Source organism: Rhincodon typus, chromosome 1 (assembly GCF_021869965.1).
Source record: "Rhincodon typus isolate 14 chromosome 1, sRhiTyp1.1, whole genome shotgun sequence".
Classification (NCBI taxonomy): domain Eukaryota; kingdom Metazoa; phylum Chordata; class Chondrichthyes; order Orectolobiformes; family Rhincodontidae; genus Rhincodon; species Rhincodon typus.
Genome location: NC_063332.1, coordinates 126,978,193 through 126,997,078, shown reverse-complemented (window position 1 = coordinate 126,997,078; position 18,886 = coordinate 126,978,193). Strand labels below are relative to the sequence as shown.

At 39.0% G+C, this 18,886-nt stretch overlaps 1 protein-coding gene across 1 annotated transcript in view; it reads left to right on the top strand.

The window, feature by feature from the left end:
- The window catches only part of lratb.1 (lecithin retinol acyltransferase b, tandem duplicate 1), a 143,515-nt gene that overhangs the window by 102,695 nt on the left and 21,934 nt on the right, over window positions 1–18,886 (top strand). The window contains exons 14-16 of the mRNA XM_048595805.1: window positions 9,014–9,053; window positions 10,327–10,378; window positions 12,775–12,886. Coding sequence (XP_048451762.1) covers window positions 9,014–9,053; window positions 10,327–10,378; window positions 12,775–12,886 — 204 coding nt within the window. The remainder of the gene's footprint in view (window positions 1–9,013; window positions 9,054–10,326; window positions 10,379–12,774; window positions 12,887–18,886) is intronic.

The following is an 18,886-nucleotide window of genomic DNA, read 5'->3' as shown; positions in this document are numbered from 1 at the left end:
TTTTAGGTTGAATAGCCTGCTCACAATTACTCTTATGGTGAAAATTGAAATATGCCTAAAAGCAATTAGGAAAGGTGGCAGAAGTCACGTGATTCCTGTGAAACTGTACCTTAGCAAGCAAACACCCTCTTCAGTCAAGAGGGAAGATGCAATAAAATAGTGCTTATTAATGATAAACATTCATAATGGGATCACAGTTTAAAAATAAGGAGTCATCCATTTAAGACAGAGGATGAAGAAACAATTTTTTTTATCTCGGAGGGGTGTGAATGCCCTTCCTCAAAAGCCAGTGATTGCAGAATCTTTAAATATTTTTAAGGCAGAGGTAGATGGATTCTTGATACCAAGGGGATAAAAGTTTATTGGGATATGCTGGAATGTAGAATTGAATTTTAACAGATCAGCCGTGATCTTACTGAGTTGTGGAGCAGGCTTGAAGGGCTAAGTGGCCTACTCTTGTTCCTTGTTTGTAAATGACAGACACCTTTTAAAACCTGTTTACACCTGTGAACTTGAATGTTGGGGTCACTTGACAGAATATTTCATTTTTACATGGATAAAAAATTAAAATTAATTTGTACTTGTAAATAGTTCTTTACAGTTTGCAAGAGTTCAAAATATTCTGCAATTATTCTGGATCTAGTTTATCCTGTGCTAACTCCAGATAAATGTGTGCAAACAGTAGCTGAACATACTGATTAGCCAGAGGGCACCCATGGAATTGTTCACAGTACATGCCACTTTGTTCAGAAAGTGATAGATTTGGAAGTGAGAGAAATACAATCTATATTGTCCTCTATTGTGTTTCCTGTGTGATTATTGACACTGGGATACCACAGACCCTGGGAATTCGTGACATTTGTGACAGATAATTGGTCTTAGTGTCTCCAGGTTACGAAAAAAATACTAATTAAGGTTTCATCTGCTGACCATTATCCAGTGGTTCTTGCTTGAAAATGCAAATGTATGGATCTCATTTAAGGATATGTTGTGCATTCTGAGTTTCCTTATCTCTCCATGTCATGGTTGATATGCTTGTTTTCTGAAGTCACAGATAAAATGGCAAGGTAGCAAGGGTTTGGATAGCTTGAGTTCCATTGTGAACTGTACATTGGATAAGTCACTGCTACAGGAGAGAGAGAGAGAGCAAAGTTGGGAATTTAAGATATTCCACTTTGTCATAAGATTTCAACTTTGGGCAAAATGGAAATGTTGCTCAATACACACCTGAAACTGAGTTGTTTATGTTTTAAGATCCTGCTAAAATTCATTTACATATTCACAAATTTAAGAAGTTTCATAAAGTAACACACTTGGTAATAGAATACAATTGTTTTATCTTCATTAATAAAAAGTCCTTGATTTATTTAAGAAAGACAACGTGATGCTGTTTAATGAAAACAACCACACTAAGAACTCAAAAGTCCACAACTTATGAGTAACTTGTTTTAAAAGTCGCTGAACCATTAATAGTACACGAGTCAGTTTCTTAGCAAATTGAATATGTTTTATATTCTATAACTTAGTGCCTAACTATGCACTAAGAGAATGAACATAATTTGAAGAGCTTGCCCAAATCAGTGCAATGGCATGAATTTTATGGTTTTGCCCTAAGGGTGGGGCCAGTTCTGTGAAAAGGGCCTATTTCAGGTAAATTAAATCACAGAGCAGCATAATTTTTTCCTGAAACCATGAGCAAAATATGTGGTTTTAAATTCCCTGCTTCTTTGTGGAGTTGAGCTGATTCCACTCAGATTGCGCTGGGAAGTGGCTTAGTCACTGGTACTGACAAGACTTAATTGAATCCTGAAAGTGTTCTTGAAGTATTTAGAAGCTTGTATCTCCTTAAAATGTCTCACACATGTTGTGTGACTCTAGAATGCCTGCCAGATTACAGTATAGTGACTGTTGGTTGACACTAAACATGACCTTTTTTTTCTTTTTAATGACCAACTTGTCTACACAATGAAATCAGATTGTCAATTGTAAACATAGAACACACAGCAAATATTTCTTCAATTGCTAGACAAAAGTATCCAAAAAAACAAATCACCGATGTTTTGTGTTCAGTTCTTTGGAGACAAAGCATCCTGAATACAGGACACTGGCCACGCAGCAAAAGAATAAACAAGAAGAAGGTTATAGGGCACTTGGACATATAAATGATGAGGGGCAAAGAATTAGGATCTTTTCATACTTTGGTTAGCAGGAGATCTATGTTGAGAAATACTGGATCTGACCAAAGTGGGAATTTAGACCACTGATTTTGTTTGCTCTATTTACAAGCCCTTGTTTGAAAAAGGACATGCAGGCATATAGGTTGTTGGAACTTATTGGATCTTTTTATTGTGTCAAAAATTGTAGCACTGAATTAATCTATTCAACTGTCCGCTAACTGTCCAATGGAAACAGTCAGCCTGGATTTTCCAGTCTGCTTTGAGTTGGTAGCATCTCCGAAAGGAGAATATTTTGCCTGCTACTGAACAAAGAGCAAAGAACAATACAGCACGAACAGGACCTTCAGCCCTCCAAGCCTGCGCTAACACATTTTGCCCTTCCGTACTAAAATTGGCTTCACTTACAGGATCCATATCCCTCTATTCTTTTCCAATTCATATACTCATCCAGGTTTTTCTTCAATGGTGCTGTTGTGTCTGCTTCCACCACCTCCTCTGGCATTGTGTCCCAGGCAATCAAATAGCCATATTTTGCCTCCCGAAATATTTGTGGTACACTCCCATTTTATTGCACCGAAACCAAAGTTGTGACATAACAAAGATAACACAGTATGGAGCTGGAGGAACACAGCAGGCTGGGCAGCGTCAGATGAGCAAGAAAGTTGACGTTTCAGGTCAGGACCCTTCTTCAGAAGACTGAAACATCAACTTTCCTGCTCTTCTGAGCTGCCTGGCCTGCTGTGTTCCTCCAGCTCCACACTGTGCTATCTCTGACTCCAGCATCTGCAATTCTTACTATCTTTGTGACATAACAGACTTCAGTTGCTTAGCCTCACAGCTGCTGTCAATATTTTGTGTAAATGCTCACATTTTATCTTTGAACCTGTAATTCCCTGCCCTTTTGCTATTTAATAAACCCTGGGCTCTTAGGTGGCTCTTGCATCCAGCATCCAAACGGGATTAATAGTGAAAAGCATGGCAAAGGTCACTTGAAATGGCCTTTGAGGAAGAACAGGAGAGTTAAAATGTAGCTGAGCCTACCTTGACTTCTGTGCAACATTTTAAAATTTTCTTGAAAGTTTTGTTGCTGGGATAATGTGTCTCCATTAGACAATCTTTCCACAGCCAGCATTCACCCCACCACACATTTGTTTTAAATGACTGGCTAATGAGTTGATGGCAAATCTTGAAGATGATCTTTCCTTTAATTATCATTTGTAGTTTGGAATTCTATATTAATTCATTTCGTGGAAATGGACATCGCTGGCAAGGCTGCCATTTATTTCCAGTCCCTAGTTATCCTTCAGAAGGAAGTGGTGAACCACCTTCTTGAGCAGTTTGTATAATAAAAGTGCTGTTTGTCACAGACTTCCAGGACTTTATTCGAATAATATATGACCAAGTTGGGATGGTGTGTAATGTGGAGGGGAACTTGGAGATGATGGTGTTCCCATCTAGGTGCTATTCTTGTCTTGTTAAGAGGTAGAGATCATTGTTTGGGGTGTGCTGCCAAAGAGGATTTGGTGAGTTGCTGGAAGGAGAAATAGTGGTTCTTTTCTGGACACTAGGAATGTTCTATAGATATTAATTCCATCATGTCAGCTGGGTAGATATTTTCTATTTAACCTGTTCAGAGATTTTATTACCTACACACATCAGGAGTCAGGTGGATCTTAAACTGAGTTTCCTGGCCCAGAGATAGGAACATTGCCACTGTGCCTAAGAGCTGGGGTTTTAAATTCAATTAATTAATTAATTATGGACCAACGAGCTAGTCTCAATAATGTTAACCAATGTAATTCCAGATGTTTGTAGAAGCCTATTGGGTTCCTTCATGGCCTTCAGGGAAGAAAATCTGCTGTCCACATTTTAATATAAGCCCACAACCTTGTTGTTGACTCTTAAATGCTCCTTGAGAGAACCACTCAAATGCATCAAACTACTACTTTTAAGTTGATCGGATTGTGACACTCAGCATTAACTTTAGCACCATTCATGACAAAGGCCCCCACAACCTCACTACCATCTGAGGACTTGAGCCAAAATTGTGAGAGCTGTCCCACAAACTAATCAAGCAACAGCCTGATGTAATCCCTCACGATTGTATCTTTCAGCCAATGTACCAGACTCCAGCAGCACCACACCTGTGTGTGTTCTGTCCCACTGTCAGGCCAGATCCAGTGAGGAAAGTGTGGCCCTGGAAGTCCTCAGCATTGACTCTGCACCCAATTTGGTGTCATGGTATCATGTCAAACATGAGCAGGAGACCTGCCTGATACCATTTGCTGCCCTTCCTCAACTATTGAATTAGTGTTTCTTCCTGTCTAACACCATTTGGAGAAACGATTAAAGGCAACAGGAAACAGAATGGACTCTAAGTGAAAGAATTCAATGCCCATCAACAGTACCAAGCCCTGAATCATAGCTGCCATTTCTGGACCAGAGGTCTACTATACAAATTCCACAACCAACAAATCAGGTCAAAGTTCTACAGTCCTCTTAAACCCAACTGAATGCTGGTTGACAGTGAAACAAATAATGGGAGAAGGGAACTTCATGAATATCCCATGCTAGATACTGGTGCCTCAATGCAAAAAAAAAGACAGAAGCATTAACAACAATCTTCAGCCAAAAGTGCTAAGTGGATGATCCATCTCGGCCTTTTCCTGAGGTCCACACCATCTAAATCCTATGTTCCTGCACCACGGTTTCTGCACTTCTGTTTCTCATTCTCTGTGATTTCAAGACTGGCTGAGTGTATTGAGTGTCAACAAAGACTTTGTCCCTGCCAGCAGTCCAGTTGTTGCACTGAAGAGCTGTGCTCCAGAACTAGCCATGTTCCACTATTCCAGTAAAATCACGCTAACACCTACTTGGTAAAGTGGAAAATTGGCCAGGTTTGTTTAGCCATTGAAAGCAAGACAGATTCAGTCTAGCCAGTTAATGTCTAATCAGTCCACCTTCTATCATCGGCAAAGTTATGGCAGATATTGTCAACAGTGTTACTGAGTCAAAATCCTGAAATTTGCTCTCTAATAGTACTTGAATGTATCTACACCAAGTGGATTGCAATCCCCACCATTTTCCTGAGGGTATTTAGGGAAAGCCAGTAAATATGCTGGTCTTTCCAGCAATACCTGAGTGTGTGCAATTGTTGGATAAGAAAGTCTAACTTTTTATTTTTTACAAATTTAATTTGGGTTGTAGTTGGCATTAAACTGAAATCTACAGTTTAAATTCTGTAGTTGCCAGCCTTAAAATTTTTTCGAGGGTTTTGGTGAAACAACGGTTTAAATAAGTGCCAACTGAAACTGGATCCTCATCAAGTGAGTCAGATAGCCCTTTTGTTTTCGGAGAAGATAAAATAGGCCAATTTAGCATGACTTTAGTACTTGACGTGACTTAGAATAGAATTCCAAAGTTAAGTGATTCAGGGACTTAAGCAGAGGAGGGAAATAGGTGTTCTTTTATTTTTGCATAAACTTTTTCAGCCTCCAGGAATTGATTCTTACTCTACTACAGGGGAAGAAGCTGGTTAATTCGTGAGTATTTGATAAGCAGTGAATGTTTATACTTTTTGAAGGTTCAAAATGGTGTAGCAGCTGGTGGTAAAGTTCATAAAATATATAAAAACATAGCTAAATATAATGTTGAATATAATGAATAGATCTTTAGAACACATTGGACAGGTGAGATGTTACAATTGCAGCATGTGGGATTTCCAGAAACCAGATTAGTCCAGACCAAGCACATTTATGGCATGTGTTTGAAGTTCAAGCAGCTTCGGCTCAGACTTTGAACTGGAAACTGGACTATGTACTACAGACACTGTGACACACCAGGCAGGGGGATAGTTATCAAGATTCTTTGTATCAAGCTGCAATCACACCTCTTAAGGTTGGATTGTCTGCGTTGACCAGTATTCAGTGACAGGAAAATATGAATTCAAGTGTAGCAATAAGAGGACCCACAGTGGTAAATGGAAGTGTAGGATCAAGCCAAAGAGAAAGCTCTTGTTATGGGAAATAATAAACAGACCATGAAAGGAGGAGATACAGTACGAATCTAAGAGTCAACCAGCAAATAAGATTAGAATTTACAAAAGAGGGTAAAAGGATAAAACTAAAGACTCTGTATTTGAATGCTGGTATCATTCAAAACAAAATGGATGAAGTGAGATTGCAAATAGAAATAAATAAGTATGATCAATAGCCATTACAGAGACATGCTGCAGGCTGACATGAATTGGGACTTGAGTCTTGAAGAGTATCGGACATTAAGAAATGAAAGGAAAGTAGGAAACTTGTAGGGATGGCTCAGCTAGTTAATGAAAGTATTAGTACAATAGAGATCTAAGTTCAGGAAACCAAGATGTACAAACATTTTGGGTAAAAAATTTCTACCCAAAAAATGAAGGCAAGAAGTTATTTGTGAGAGTGGAATACATGCCTGTGACGACATAATAGTGTTGGCTTAAAGGAAGAAATAATGAGACCTTATCAGAAGGACATGGTGAGAATTATGGCAGATTTTAATCTATGTGTCAACTGAAAAAGACAGATGGACAAAAATAGCCTAGACGAGAAGTTCGTAGAATGTTTTGGGGATAGTTTCTTACACTAGTACATTTTGGAGCCAACCAGGGAGCAGGCTATAATAGACCTAACGTTATTCAATGAGATGGAATTAATTAATGATTTCATAGTGAAGGTGCCCTGGATAGCAGAGACTGTAAAATGATTGAGGTTTACATTCCATTCAAGGGATAGAAGAGCAGATCTGAAACAATTATTTTAAATTTAAGTAAGTGCCATTTGAGGGCATGAAGGTAGAATTAGCAAATTATCTTAAATGTTAGGTCAATAGAGATGCAGTAGCAGACATTTAAGAGGATATTTGAGAATACTCAGAATAGATACATTCCAACGAATAAGAACGTTCTAAGGACAGACCCACCATTCATCGATAACTAGAAATGTTAAAGATAGTGTTAACTAAAAGAGAAAGTAGACAATTGTACAAGATAAGTGACAAGTCAAACATTTGACAGAATATTTTAAAAAATGCAAAAATATCATCAAAAAAGTAGGAGAAGTTAGTCCAGAGAGGTTTCATTAGAATAATACCTAGAATGTGCGAGTTCGCTTATGAGGAAAATTTGGACAGAATAAGCTTGTATCAACTGGAGTTTAGAAGAATAATTGAAACGTACAAAATCCAGAGGGATCTTGACAAGATAGATGTGAAGAGAATGTTTCCTCTATGGGAGAATCTAAGGTCACTGTTTAAAAAGCAGGGGTTGTCCATTTAAAGCAAAGATTAGACTTTTTTTCTCTCTGAGGGTCATGAGTCTTGGTAAGATAGAAATGTAAATAAATGGATGGAGAACTGACCTGGAAGGTAAGGGTTCATACTCCAGGACTTAATAGTTCACAATAAGGTCAGTTGTGAGCAGAAGAGCTATACATAGGTCAATAAGTTTCATTGCGATATGACTGCACTAAGTGTCCCCTCTGAGAAATCTCTTGGGGTGTTTTGGGGAGTATTTAAACTAATGTAGCATGAGGGATGGAAGAGACAGGACAAGAGTTTAGAGAGAAACAAAAGGCTGTCAGAAAAGAAAAAGAGAAAAATGTAGTAAAGAAGAAATTAAAAGCAACATATTGAAGAGAGTAAGGTAATAAACATACTTTTAATTGGATGAAGTATATGGAATAAAATTGATAAGTTTGAGGCAATGCTGTATGGAGAAGCTGGACTGATATTACAGCAAAGTATTGTCTCTACAATATCAAATTCATCCATTCTAACTGGACTGCTTTTCCCCATTGTTATATTTGGTCTAAACACTCCAACTTGTGCCTAAGATACCCTCTTCCCTAGCTTTTCATTTATCCTTTCTATGAGGACAATGTTCCTGAATTATCCTGGCTTTAGAGATTTTCCCCTATACAGAATCCTTTCAGATGGTCCAGAAATCTGGATCCACCTATCCATACAATCTGGATAAGTATGTACTGATTTTTCGATCTGCTTCTCCCTAACTTGCTCCATATGAAACTGGGAATAATTTCAGATTACTATCTTCAAGATCCAGCTTCTGAAACTTCATTGACGCATTCAGCCTTTCTTTATGAAACAGCTCACAATTTCAAGCTGTTATGTATTTCATGGCATTGATGGTTTAGCATGTTGTGGTGAATAGTTTGTACTGTTTTATAGGACTTTATGTGAGTCACAATTATATCATTCGTGAAAGTAAAAGAAACCCAAAATCACAATGGATGGTTTGTGCGCTGGGTTTGGGATGTTGTCCTAGAAAGGTGGTTTCACTGGGGAGTTACTCAAATGGCATCATTCACATTCTGTTGATCAAGATCCTCCCTGTCCTGGATGTCAGTTTGGAATGAACCCAAGTTAGGAAAATTAAGCGCTTCTTATATGTGGTGTACCTTATCCTGATTATTCAAAGAGGAGGATCATTCAGTATCATTGGATTTTATTTAAAAATGAACAGACTTTAGATGACTTGGTGTTTTCACTGTTTATCTCGCTTTATAATAGTAAGATTGCTATGGTCTTTCTTAAGCTGTTATTTTATCACATACGCCAAGACAATCACACATTGGCATTTTCAAGCAGAGCTGACTGGGTGTTCTCTCCCCTTTGCCTAGTATAACCCCTCTACACCTTATCCCTCTTCTTCCTCATCCTGCCCTTCTTTCTCAGACAATTGAAACCCTAACACAGATCTACTAGAAGTGAATCTGAAAGCTTTCAGTAGCGCCAGTTAAATATTTCAATTATATACAAATATTTTATTTTGTTTTGTACAGCACCAGGTCTAACTGGAATTGTTGGAGGAAGACCCAAGGTGTAAGTATGTCAGCTTGACAAATATATTAATATGATTAGTTCAAAGATCAAATTAATTACTAAATATATGCAACTTGAATATTAATACTTGTTGGGATCTTAGAACAACTGTCTATACAGCAGTAAACAGTTCCATCAGATCAGAATTTCTGTGAATGCTACCTGTAATTGATTTTAAGCTTAAACTCTCTTCTTTGAAGCAAGAGTGCACTTCTGAAATTTTAAGATGTCTGAAAATTGAATTCCAGAATAGGTAACTGGTTGTATGCCCAGTAAATGCAGTAATGGCCTATTTTTAACTATGAGAGTAAGTGCACTTTTAGAAAAAGTGCCAGGCACCCTAGAGTGTATCTCTGAAGTGGAGTTCTTCAACATTCGCTTTCTGCTTTCTTATTTTTGTTGCATGCGAACTGATGATTGTTTCTAGAGAACAAATAGGAAGAGACTTACATCGTCTAGGTCTCTGCTGTCAAAATCCACAAAGTGGTAAGTATTGTGCACCATTGGAGATGTGCAATTTGCCTTGTTTTAAATTAAAATATGCTACCTACTGGATATCGACCATATCTAGCACACTATTGGTGCATGTACCCTGAGTATTGGTACTTTCTAAAGGACCCATGGAAATAAAGGTAAAGTCACTATAGTCTTAGCAGACCACAGAGTGCTGTCTCATTAGAGAGAGATGACTGGTGTTGGTTAGGGGAGAAGGAGAGTCTTCAGCCAGTGCAGGAACTGAGCTCACGCTTTTGGCATCATTCAGTATTGCAAACCTACCTCCCTGGAAAGATCAAATTAACTAACACATGTTATAAAACAAATTAACATTCAACATGTTAACAAAGTGTAACATGGATGTGGATGTCATGGAGTGCGGGTGTCTGTCGTATCCATTCATATCTGCCATTGGCTTTAAAGGACACAAGATGAGAATTGTACCAAGATGAATGACCAGGGTGAAAGACAGTAATTGTTATATTGGTAACTACAGCCTGAAAGGTGAGAAAATTGATAGATGTTGTAATGATTGGAACACCAAAGGCTGGAAAATTGGGATTTTGAAACTGTAGTTGTATATGTACTTTTCTAAGGGTGGGCATTGAAAGAAGTAGAGTTGGACTGAGAAGGGGCTCTGAGTGGTTTCACAGTCTCAATACTGAACATCGATGCTGCACCTTCCTGCAGATTTATTTTGTAATTAAATCATTGTACAAATTATACTTTCATAAATTGACATAAACCAACTCTAAATGTTCTTTTTATTTGTTCGTAGGTCTCCTGTACTGAAGCCATTCTTCTTCTTACATCCAAAACAGAACGTTGTGGTATAGTAATTGTGTTACATTCTAAAATGCCAAAGCTGCATAGAAAAACATGTTCAGTCGACATTACCAAATTAAATCTGCCCTGCAAATTGACATTATGCGAATTGTGTGTGTAATTTGGGGTTCTTTTCTATAAATTCTGATTCGATATGCAATTTTAGATTATTTAAGCATTCAGCATGTTCCGCTATGAATCAGAAGGTAGTGAGTTGAAGCTTTGATTCCTGGCCTTGGGATTCCTCTTGACTGCACTTGATATTTCGGCACAATTTGACCGGTATTGGTGTAACTGGTGCAAAAGCTCGGAGGCTTTTAAGTACAGATTTCATTTAATTTAACTTTCGTTTCCACAATCTCTTGTCCTATTTAAAAAAAACATTGGGATAGAAACAGGTTCCATCCACAACACTAGATATTAATTGCATTGCTAACTTCTGTTAATTAAACGCATCTGTGGGCCTTTGAAAGAGCTTCATAAATTAAGCTGGGCATAAGAGCTCTAACAGAAACATGTTAAAAGCCTTTGAATACACAACCTTTGAATTACTAAAACTGACTACTGTTGTCCAATAAAAGTAGCAAACGGTTTTGTATATTTGTTAAAACTCATTTTCAGTCATTTAAAATTGGGTCAGCCACAGAGGGTGCATTGATACAGCTTATTCTGTGTAATATATCTATTTTTGACTGTATTAATCAAAATGTATCACTGTTAAATATGTCAAGCAATTTGTTAAAAGTAAAATTGTTTATTAAAAAATTAGATTTTAAAATAATGCCATTATGCTGGTTTCTGGCAGATTTAGGTGATATGCCAATATTTTTGAGCTGGAACCTGAAACCAAAAACTCTTGGCAAAACAGCCACAAATTCGGATTAATTTGCAACTGTTTTGTCGATTAGCATCCAAAGCAATAACTCTGCCCCTTTTATATTTACCAGTAAATATTCAAATTGTCCATTAAGGATATCCACAGAACTTTTCAAACCAATTAGTGCCCCTCTTCTTGCCCCATATTTGACCCACATGCTTGCGTTTCACTCCTAATTTGTTCTTAACACTGGATTTTGTGCCTTCTGCCTAAAAATAGAATTGGTCAATTTATTCTAGAATGTTGCATGTTATTTTTGAAGTAATATTACTATTTTTGGAAGTTTAACTATGCTATCCATTAACGGTTTTTTTTGTTTTATTGTCATCTATGTTTCATAGTTCTTGAGCGCTTCAAAAATTTGCATTATCTTCTACCTTGTCTTCCCAGTCAGACTCATTCACTCTTTCCTCATATCAGTGCAGTTTTTTTTCTTCCTTTAATTATTTATCCAATTTCCCTTTGAAAGCTGCTGTTCAATCTATTACCTTATCAAGCAGTGCATTCCAAATCCTAACCACTCATTGGGTGAGGGAGTTTCTACTCATGTTGCCTCTGGTTCTTTTGCCAATCTCCTTAAATCTTTCCTACAGTTATTGACCTATCACCTATTGGGAATAGTTTATCTTTATTTACTCCAAATAAACCCTTTATGATTTTAAACACCTCTATCAAAGTTCCTGTTAACCTTCCATGCTCTGAGGAGATACCACACCCAGATTTTCCAATCTATTCCAATAACTGTAATCTCTCATGTTGGAACCTTTCTAGTGAGTCTCTTCTGTACCCACTCCAAAGCATTTACTCTTCCTAAAGTGTGATGCCTAGAATTGGACGCAGTACTCCCATCAGAACCAAACTAGTGATTTCTGTAGATTTAGCAATGCTTCTTAACTTCTGTAACATATGCCTCCACTTATAAAACTCAAGATTGCAACAAAAACAGAAGTTGCTGGAAAAGCTCAGCAGGTCTGGCAGCATCTGTGAAGAAAAAATCAGAGTTAATGCTTGGGGTTTGGTGACCCTTCCTCAGGATTGTGTTTGCTTCATTAACTGTTCTGTTAAACTGTCCTCCCATTTTCTAAGATTTGTGTACAAGCATTCACAGGACTCTATTCTTGCCAGCCTTTAAAATGCTACCATTCAATACACTGTCAACCAAATGTCTCACTTCACTTTTTGACATTGAAACTCTTGGCGAAGTTAATTGATGTTATTTCGAAAGGATTGTAGCATTTTTAAGTCTCTCAACTTGATCTTGTTCTTCAGTCTGAATAAAGCATAAGAGTATTTGCATCATTATCTAGCTTCTGTGTTACAGCTGCACATTGAATATGCAGCTATAAAAGCACTGCAAAAATATAAGTGGTGGTTGCCAGCCTGCATTCTCTTGACCTGCATTTCTTGTGGGCAGTCCTCCTTTTTGGGAGTAACACTCACCTGATCAACCTTGAAGTGTCTTCAGCCTGTGATTTTTTTTTAGACACCGTTTTCTAATAACTGATTAATATGTTCTTTTTGCAGATTGATATATTTCTGGATGGAAAGCATGTTGAAATATTTAAAGAGGACTTGAACTATCCACCATTACCTCCTTTAGAGAAAGATGTAGAACAGAATGAGGATGACCTAAAAGGTATGTAGTTTGTGTTTTATCTAACTTGTGTTTCATTTCTACCTGAATTGATTCATTTTTGTACATTGCCTGTGCTCTATTTCTCTAAACTCTATACTCATTTTATACTCTAGATAATATGATGGTTTAAATCTAGGGGACACAAATTTAAAACACAATACCAGATACGCTGAAGAAAAAAGTATGAACTCATTTCATTTGAACATTCAAGATTTTTTTCTCTCAGTGACATGATATTTGAATTCACCTTGTCCAGAATAGTAGAACCAGATAATATGTTTCAGAAAGTGGTTAAATACAAAATTGATCTATGTTGAAACAATTGGCTAAATCTTATTTTTGTTTTGGTTACAATTGAGTTGCGTCAGTTCGTTTTGGAGGGGTTCTTGCTATGAGGTCTAGCTCATTTCCTCACCATAGCTTACCAAACTTGCTTCATTAATTACCCCTATCCCTGCCCCTATGGTGTCTGTCATGTCCAATTTCTGCCCCTCTTAGCATGTGCCATTGCTGTAAGAACTCAGCATCTCTTTAGCCTACATCAACTTTAGATGGATGTTATGTACCCAGACAAGCATTGTCAGTTAGGAGGTGCTCTGCACCGTTCCTGACATTTGTCCTGAACATAGCACACTAGGAGAAATCAGCACCTGGCTTTGTGTGCAGAGTCCTGGAGACCCCACTGGATGGGGTGGAACTTGCTCTTTCCCAGGCCCAGCAGTGGACGGTACAATCCCAGACTATGCCAGCCTGGTCTGATGTTGCCACCCAGGTTAAACCAGTTACAGTCCAGAGGGATGCCCAGTGCTTTAAGAAGAAAATCAATGTCCTTCTCCATCACCAATGCTAATGCCATTGTCATCTCTCTGATACCTCTCACTCCCTCTATCATTTTTACTGTACTCATCTCCCGCCAAGGTTTATGCTCTACCATTCTCATTAATGCCTGCAATATCATCTCCCACTTGCTGTCACCCACCTAACCCCTGACATGACCAACCCTGCATGCCCTCTGTGCTGCCTACTCACTCGCTCTGAAACCTCCCCAACTCCACCACAGTAGTGGCCGTGCCACCCGCTTTCGTTTTCCATAATACCGGCTTCTCACCTGGTCCATGAGGAAAACAGCCCACTGTAGGGCAGAGGGCTGGTTTTCTGCTTCTCATTCAGCTCTTCACCCATTATAAAGCCAGGATATTAATTCTGCCACTGTGAGCAGGATCTGGACTGATATTGCTGCCCTTGAGTTACTATGCTGAGGGCCCCTAAGCAAAGGCTTTACCCTGTTATTGTTACTGAGATCTGCTGGTAACTGTGGCAAGGTTCCTTTCTTTGTGCCAGGCTTTAACTCTACATTAAATGGCACAGGAGGAATGTGAGCCTGTATCTCAGGCTGAGGAGTAAAGCACAAACGACAAGGCAGGATGCTGCACACATCCAGGTAGGGTCAAAGCAAGTCATTGAGTGAAAAGCCTGGTCCGGTCCATGAGCTGGATGGATGTCCCTGAATGCAGTGTCCTTGCAGCAGCACTACAATGAGAGTTGCCAGTGCAACCCAAGTTTTAGCATTGAAATGCACTGTAAGTAAACAGCCTATGAGTGTTCTTACAGTGTGGAATGTCAGATGCCAATATCCATGGACATCAGGTGCATGTGGCTGGTGCCCATGACACATACTGTGAGATGTTGGAGCTCAGTGTCCAATGAATGTCATTCAGAGCCAACAGCAAGGTGAATCCACAAGGTGCTTTAGTTTCCTTGCCACGTTTTCCTAATGCTAGCTTGTTTGTAAGGTGGGAGTCTGAATAACAATAAGGTGTCTTCTGTTCCTTTTAATTCATTCATAGGACATGAGCATCACTTGCAGCATTTATTGCCTGTCCCTAGTTGCCTTTGAGAAGGTGTTTAACAAGTGGGTTAAAGTACCTAGGCATATGATTCTCACTTAGGGACATGTACATTATAGGCATGTGAGAGGTCCTGGGTTCAGGGTGGCACAGTGGCTCATTCGTTAACACTGCTGCCTCACAGCGCCAGGGACCCGGTTCAATTCCACCCTTGGGTGACTGCCTGGAGGTTGCACATTCTTCCTGTGTCTGTGTGGGTTTCCTGCAGTTGCTCTGGTTTCCTCCCACAGTCCAAAGATGTGCAGGTTAGGTGGATTGACCATGCTAAATTGCCCATATTGTGCAGGGATATAGCGGCTAGATGGATTAGCCATGGGAAATGCAAGGTTACGGGGATAGGATAGGGGATGAGTCTAGGTGGGATGCTGTTCAGAGAGTCAGTGGGAATTCAATGGGCCAAATGGCTTGCTTCCACACTGTAGGGATTCCATAATTCTAAGTGTTAATCGCTGTCAATTGGTATCTCTGCACTGAATCTCCAAGCTGCTTGTGAAAAGCGTTAAAGATGGAGTGAGATGGTCTTGCCTCACTTGTTGCCCAATTCTGCTACACATTTCACATAGCCACATCTCTCAGATCCCTGTAAGATTTACCCAGTATTTCTGAGTAAGTAGTCAATCTATTCCACAAACTCCCTGTTGCCTATCCCCCACGTGCAATGTTGATTGCATTCCATCCAGAGATCACTAATGAAGCTAGTCAGGATCTGCAGACTTTCTGTACGTGGGGTATTTGTTATCATGTAGGATGTCTAGTCATTTATTATTATTTTGGGTTATGGCATGTTCTTTAAATACCCTTTAAACTCTTTAAATTCCTCTTCAATTCACCATTGTTGGGCTTCAAAATGTTGAGATCCTTCCAGCAACAGATTTCCTAGAGATGGTGAAAGTATATACTATTAATTCATTCATACACAAGTTAGATTAATTCCTTTCAGAAAATAAGATCTTGTGATCTAATATATGAGCTATTTGAGCTATGATTTGTGGTAAATATAGTTTGCTTGGGAGGAAGTAGCTGACCGGTATCTGTGTTTCCCAAAGCTCTCCTGTATTGTGGTATTCCTCATTTAATTTCTGGCTCCATTGTAAATAAATTGATGGAAATTGACTACTCATCAATTATTGTACCATGTGAATACCAGAATGGCAGAAGCTGCACTAAATTTTGTCCAGCTCATGTTACTTAAAAATCATCTTAAAATGCAATGATTGGGCTTATTCTTTTTTCTTGATTTTCTCCTCTCCGGACTGTTATCATTTTTTAAAAAAATTTCAGCCCCTCTAGAATCTTCTTTTAAAAGAAATATCCAAGTATGACAAGGAAAGTGTAATTATTATAACGTGCTTCCCTCCATCAGAGAGCCATCTAGAGTTGAGTAAACAATATGCAAGTGCCATACCTGTCAGGAGTTCTCTGCTGAAAATGCAATACCACAGAGAGTGGAGTCCCTCTGGTTACTTGCCAAAATGCTGCAGCCAGAATAGTAACTAGTTAGGTGCTTGGTTTTGACTGGCGCAGACTCGATAGGCCGAAAGGCTATTTTCTGTGCTGTAGATCTCTATGACGCTAAAAGCAGATATAAACTGGGCCACTTTGATCTAGAAAGCTCAACAACTCACTGAATAAGCTCATGACGCAATCAAGGGAATTTCAAACTGAAATTTGGAAAGGAATTTAGGGAGCTCAAGACCTCATCATAAAACTACCTGTATTTTTGACACTAAACAGATTGTCTGTCTGAAATAACCGGTATGTCAAAGTCTGTGGTTGAAGTTTCTCTTATGCAACCAGTGTTAAGATGTGCCAAGTAGATGGGGAGTAACTTTCCACTGATGGCAGAAAGTTAGCTACGCTGGATTAGTTGTTCAACATGTGTTTCACCTGATTTCGCTTCCATTCAGGGCAGTGAAGTTGATTCTCAGAAAATCAGAGCAATTCTTTACTTCAGGAAAATGCAGCAGGGCTAATACTAGCAAGCACAAAAGAAACCAGTCAATCCCCACCCACTTATTAGCATAACCAAACCATCAGAATAAGTCTACTGACTATCACTTGGAATCCCATGCCAGATGGACAGCCAGCCATCTTTAGCTGCTTCATCAATGATCAGAATTGGAGATGTTCGCTGACGATTGTATAATGTTCTACGCCATTCACATCTCCACAGATACTGAAACAGTCTGTGTCCATATGCATTAAGACCTGGACAATATCCAGACTTTGGCTGAAATGTCGTAGTAATAAGTAAGTAATAATCGCACCACAGAAATACCATGCAATCTTGAACAAGAGAGAATTTAACTGTCATCCCTTGACAGTCAGCAGCAGTACCATCACTAATTCACCAACATCCTGAGGGTCACCATTGATCAGAAACTGAATTGGACTAGCCATATAAATATAGTGGCCACAAGAGCAGGTCAGAAGTTTAAAATCACTTTCTGACCTCCCAAAGCCTGTCCACCATCTACAAGACCCAAGTCAGGAATGTAACGTAAAACTCCCCACTTTCCTGGGTGAGTACAGCTCCAAATTCACTCAAGAAGCTTGACAGCCTCCAGGATAAATCAGCCCACTTGACTGGCACCACATTACAAACATTTGCTCCCTCCATCACCATTGTACCATTTAAAGCATTCACTGCAGAAAGCAAGCAAGACATCTTCGACAGCACCTTCCAAACCCACAACCAGTTCCATCTAGAAGGACAAGGGCACAGATACATGGGAATGGCACCACCTACAAATACCCCTCCAGTCCACTCACCATCCTGACTTGGAAATCTATAACTGTTCCTTCAGTGGCACTGGCTCAAAATCCTGGAATTCCCTGCCAATTTGGGTTTACCGAAGCATGTGGACTGCAGTGGTTCAAGAAGGCAGCTCACCACCACCTTTATAAGGGCAAATAAATGCTAGCCCCAGACAGCAATGCCCATGTCCCACAGGTGAATAAAATAAAATTACATAGACGAAAGTTGGCCTATACAACAATTATGTCAGTACAGTTAGTTAAAGGAGACGAAAGGGATGCAAAAAATGTAAACTTAAACAAGCAAAAATAAAGTGAATTGAAGGTGAGGTTCCTTGATGATTTTCTCAAATTTAAGAAAGAAAATGCAATCAGCACTTAAGGAGCAGATAATAACATTGCAAACTGGAAGAATAGGGATTTTGTTACATGGATTGACTATTCACGCAGAAGTACTAGGCAGAATCTTATCGGAGTTTCAGAGATCTGGCCTGTGGCAAGATGTATGCCAGAATTGGGCAACAATTGTGATAATACCCACCTTGATGACAAGATCATCTCACTCCACCTTTTATTCTTTTCAGAAGTGGCATTGAGATTCTTACTTGGCAGTGGCAAGATGCCAATTGATAGAGATTAACACTTGTTAAACACCTTGTAGCAGTTTAAATCATCTCATAATTATTCAGACTCACATCTTACCAAGCAAGCTAAACATCGGGAAAATGCAACCGAAGTAAGCACCTGGCAGGTTCAGCATGCTGCTGGCTCTGAGTCTAGCAATCCTTCTCCAATCCTTGGTTTTTAACACAGTTCTTTTCCCATTTCAGTGCACAGTTAAAACTAAGGAAAACTAAAAAGAAACAGTCTTTATAAAAATAAGAATAGAAAAATAAAATAAGCTTTAAATGGAGTCGAAAGACTTTGACATAATTGTATGCTGACGAGTGGGTAAGATCAATAAAAAATGCAAATATTCATTGGTTTTATATTCGGAATAATGCATTAGAAAAGTATGAGATTAAATTGAATTTGTATGAGACCTTAGTTAAACTACAGCTAATTATTTGCAATTTTGGTGGTCCGTTAAAGGTAAAGTTGCCATTGTCCGACTGGACCATAGGGCTGCTCTCTCATTAGAGAAGGAAGACTGGCGTTGGTTTAACCTGAGGGTCATCACGCTTCAGTTGAGAAGGACAGTCCTTCATGGTAACCTCAGCTGGTACGGGAATTGAAACTACGCTGTTGGCATTACTCTGTATTGCAAACTAGCCATCCAGCCAACTGTATGGTCCACTACAGGAAGGATATGAAGCTGTGTTAAAGATGAGGTGGG